Raw genomic sequence first — 4684 nt, forward strand, 5'->3', positions numbered from 1 at the left:
TTAGATATTATTTTATTTTAATAAGTTTAAATTAACAAACAACTTTAATATAGTTTATTATACACTGTAACATTATTTTGCATCTCATAATATTTTTAAATTATAATTTATGAAAAATGTATCAATTTCATGTTTTAGGAAAAATAATAATTAAAGACATAAAAAGTGAGAGTTTTGAGATAACATATTTGATTATATCATGAACAATATTATAATAGAATCATCATTATAATTCAAATTTTAGTTACATTGTCTAGTTATAATATATACACACAATAATATATATATATATTATATAATATAATATTTTTGTTTATGATCACTTTATTAGTCTTTTGTAAAAAACATATTTAATTTAAACATGTAAATTTTTTAAAAATAAATGTGACATTCTACAGCACAGCTGCAGCTGCTTTTCCCCACAGCAAAGCTGCAGCTGCAGCTGCTTTTCTCTGCAGCGCAACTGCAACTGTTTTTCTCTACATCAGAACTACATCGCTTTTCCCCACAGCACAACTATATCACACTGGCTCTCAATTACATCAATGAGTCATATAAGTCAAAGATGCAATAAAGTAGTATTGGTGCTCGTGTGTATGAAGATGAAGATAAAGATAGTAATTGAAAAGAGTAGTGCTAGACACACATTAATGTGTATTCAATTTAAGCCATAGATATTTTAAAGTGGGGACTATTAGAATATTTTTTACGATATATTAAGAATCAATTTGTTACAACTAATTGATTTTTATTCATTTTTACAACTAATTGATTTTTATTCATTTAATATATCAAAGTTAATTGTCAACATTTATTTGTTACCCAATTAGAATTTCCTAATTAAATGGAGGGAATATCTCAATTAAGTTGAGAGAATATCTCAACCTCTGTAACTGTGGCAGAGACTCTGATGGAATGTCTCACTCTATAAATATAGAGTACCGGTCCCCAAGCTCACTACTCATTCTGACTTTCAGTAACTCCTTCTAAAGAGTTAGTGAGAGCTTGGAAGCCTGTGTACTTGTTCTAATTTCAGTTCTTTTTCTTTTGTAGATCTAAAGCTTATAGATCGAGATTATCAATAGCAATGACTGGAGGTATATATTTTCGATCCTCTTCGTATATGTTCAATCTATATATATTAATTTCGCATACATGTACATAATTGTTCATATGCCTATATTTCATTTAATCTAACATGGACCACATCATTTTTAATGGTGTGGTTGAGATTAATTACACATCATTGTATGCAAATAATGTGTGCAATTTGTGCGTGTCCCAATCATTACTCAATTGAAAAATGTCTCCAATCCACACCATTGTTATTCCTAAGTTTGATTTTTCATTCTTTTCTTTTTCATTCGTTGTTTTTTTTTTTTGGAAAGAAATGATAATTAAATTTGGTGGAATTTCTTCTTTGTGAAAAATCAAAGTAAAGAAAAGATCAAATGCTTTACGAAAAGTCTCAAACAAGACTCAATTTAATTAGGGCTGATCATTGGGTGGGTTGGTCGGGTTACAAGGCATTTTTATCCATCCAATGTCATAATCAGGTTAGCAAAAGTGAACCCGTAACTTGCCAAATTAAGAAAAAAATAAATTTAACCCGTCCAATAGTTTGGGTGAGTTGGTCAGGCCAACCCGCCCAAACCGAAGTGGTAATTTTTTTTTCTTTTCTTTTAAATACTAGTACTAATAATGTGAAGTTTATCTTTTTAAGCTTAAAACAATATTTTAAATTTATAGTAAAAAAATAAAACAAAACTTAATTAATTTATATATTTATTTGAAATTTTTTCTTATATATTAATTGGAATATATTAATAATTGCATCAACATTAAAAATATTAAACAAAGTAACAAACATGTATCATTAAAATGAAAAGGAAAATTAATATAGTCCAAAGTCCAATTACAAACCAAAGTCCAAATACAATTAAATCAACCACCGTAAAACATTACACACCTTGTCCAAAATTCAAATAAAAAATAGTCCAACCATGAAACATCACAAATCATACAACCACGTTAAAACTTCAAAGTTCAAATACAAATATAAAAAGATAATACCAATCCAAGTATCCAATAATCATCTCATGATTCCTCCATCAAAGGGCTCATAAAGTACTAGGAGTAGCAGTAGTAGTCTCAGTTCATGTGTTTGTAATACACGATTCCTCTAATATAAAAATAAAATTAAAACATATTAGAAACTAATATTTAATAAATTTAGTTAAGAATAATAACTAAGCAAAACGATAAATATAACATTAACATACCTGACTCAACTTGCTTGGATGTCTCCAAACCTTCGGTTTCGTCCATTTATTGTCTCAACACAACAGGAGCATCGTATTCACAAGTCAACCAATGCTTTGAGCAAATTAAAGCCTCGACCATCTTTGGAGACAAAGAGCTTCTAAATGGATTGAGAATCCGTCCTCCGGTTGAAAAGCTGATTCAGAAGCAATTGTAGACATTTGTACAGCCAGAACATCTCTTGCAATATGAGAGACAATAGGATACTTGTTTCCATTCCTTTGCCACCAATCTAGAATGTAAAAATTCGTATCCTCAACTAACTTTTCCTTTCGATCTGCATAATAATCATCCAAATCATTGCTGGTTACTTCACTCGAAATAAGCCTTCGCTTAATAAGAAATGACGAGCTACTAGAACTTCCACTTGCATTGGAAGTGACACTTTCACTTGCTTGTTGATCATTAGAGGAACTAGGTGGCATAACAATGCCCTTATAAAATGCATACAAGGTAGTCATCATATTCTCAACTTTCTTTATCATTTTTTTAGCTCGAATGGGATCATAGAGACACCTGAAACCATTATGAACAACATCCAATTTGAATCTTGGATCCAAAATAGAGGCAATATATTGCAACAAATTAATCTTCTCAACATTGCCCCAATACTTGTCAAACTTCAATTGCATGCTCCCCGCCATTTTACTCATCAGCTCATCTGTACTACTCTTCATATCATTAAGCTCAATTTGAACTTCAAGAATCTCTTGGAAGAAAAGATTTGATGTGACATACAATGACCCACTGAACTTCAATGTAAGTTCATAAAATGCCTTGAGAAACTCAAAAAATACTTCTGCATTAGTCTAATCAGTATTGTCTGGTGGGCCATCAACTTTTTCTCCATTTACTCTTTCTTCTTCAAAATACTTTGTGTAATTTGCATCCCCTTCCAAATACCTAAAAGCTTTCTTAAACTTCAATGCAGCCTCTAGCATCATGTAGGTGGAGTTCCACCTTGTCACCACATCTAAACATAATAAAGCTTTCGATTCAACATTTACATCTTTACATGCTTCTTTGAACCTCTTCAACCTAGCTGGTGAAGATCTCACATACCTAACTGCATTCCTTATGCTAGAAATGACATAACTCATTTCTTTTAAACCATCACTAACAAACAAGTTCAGAATATGCGCACAACTCCGCATATGAAACATCTCTCCACCCAAAACTAAAGCATTTTGTTTTTCAGACAAATATTCCTTGACTTTTCTCAAAGCTACATCATTTGAAGAGGCATTGTCAACAGTGATGGAGAAAAGTTGAGTAATCCACCAATGATTGAGGCAACTGATCAGTTCTTTTGCAACCATGTCACCTTTATGGCTAAGAACCTGAATGAAACTAATAATCCTTTTTTGCATCTTCCAATTGTCATCAATCCAATGAGCAGTAGGGCACATGTAACTAATATTCTGTATGGAAGTCCAACAACCAGTAGTTAAAGACAACCTACGATTGACAAATTCATTTCTCAATTTTTTCTTTTCCTCCAAAAACAACTGGTAGATATCACGAGCAATTGTAAATCTTGAAGGAAAGTCAAAGTTTGGAAAAAATTGAGTAACAAGCAAGCGAAACCCTTTCCCTTCAATATGCCTGAAAGGAAGCTCATCAATAATGAAGTACTTGCTAATCAATTCTCTCACTTTACTCTGACTAAACTTCATTGTGGTAGTCCCACTTGAGTTAACTTCATAATCAAGAGTCTTCTTTGTAAATTGAGTTATCATCGTTTGTTTCTTATTCTGCTCTACCCAATCACTAAATGGACACTTCCTGCACTTTTTCTCAACATGACTCCACAATGTACTAGTCCCACAATACTTACTATCAGCTGCATAATCAGCCCCACAATAGTTGCACTCTGCTCTATCCTCTTCTTTTTCCTCTTTATTACTTTTACCTTTTACTTTTTTCTTAACCATAGTAAATTGTTCCCAAATAGTTGATGTTTTTTCCCTTTCCTCTTCCTTTTTTGCGGTCGTTCGATTTCAGCAGCCCCTTCTTCAGTCTCTACATATTTAATCCATTCTTTTACCATAACATCCACATTTTCATCTTCAGTTTCCATATGTAATTATCTGCAAAAAAATAGATCATACACATTCTAATCTAAATGTATATGGTAAACATAACACAACACAAGGTGAGATTAAAAGAGAAAACCAAATAAAAATGCAACCCAAATTCTCTATAAATTTCTAATAGCCTATATACTTATATAAAAAGAAACATTGAACTACAAACAATTAATGCAACCAAAATTTTGTATAAATTTCTACTAGCATATATACTTATAAGAATATAAATACTGAACTAGCATACTTACGGGTACACATCACAAATCAAACCT

At 31.5% G+C, this 4684-nt stretch overlaps 1 protein-coding gene across 1 annotated transcript; it reads right to left on the reverse strand.

Moving 5' to 3' along the window:
* Positions 1–2387: 2387 nt before the first annotated feature.
* Positions 2388–4256, reverse strand: LOC133805650 (zinc finger BED domain-containing protein RICESLEEPER 2-like). Its single transcript, XM_062243820.1, has 2 exons — positions 3177–4256; positions 2388–3074 (listed from the first exon to the last, which is right to left on the reverse strand). Exons 1-2 carry the CDS (start codon positions 4254–4256, stop codon positions 2388–2390), a joined length of 1767 nt encoding a protein of 588 aa, XP_062099804.1.
* Between the last annotated feature and the right edge of the window lie 428 nt (positions 4257–4684).

Source organism: Humulus lupulus, chromosome X, assembly GCF_963169125.1.
Source record: "Humulus lupulus chromosome X, drHumLupu1.1, whole genome shotgun sequence".
NCBI lineage: Eukaryota > Viridiplantae > Streptophyta > Magnoliopsida > Rosales > Cannabaceae > Humulus > Humulus lupulus.

Coding starts and splice junctions, on each gene's coding strand:
- LOC133805650 (XM_062243820.1), bottom strand. CDS start 4,256: ATGGTTAAGAAAAAAGTAAAAGGTAAAAGTAATAAAGAGGAAAAAGAA. Junction 3,075..3,176: donor AGTATTTTGAAGAAGAAAGA/GTAAATGGAGAA, acceptor CTTACATTGAAG/TTCAGTGGGTCATTGTATGT.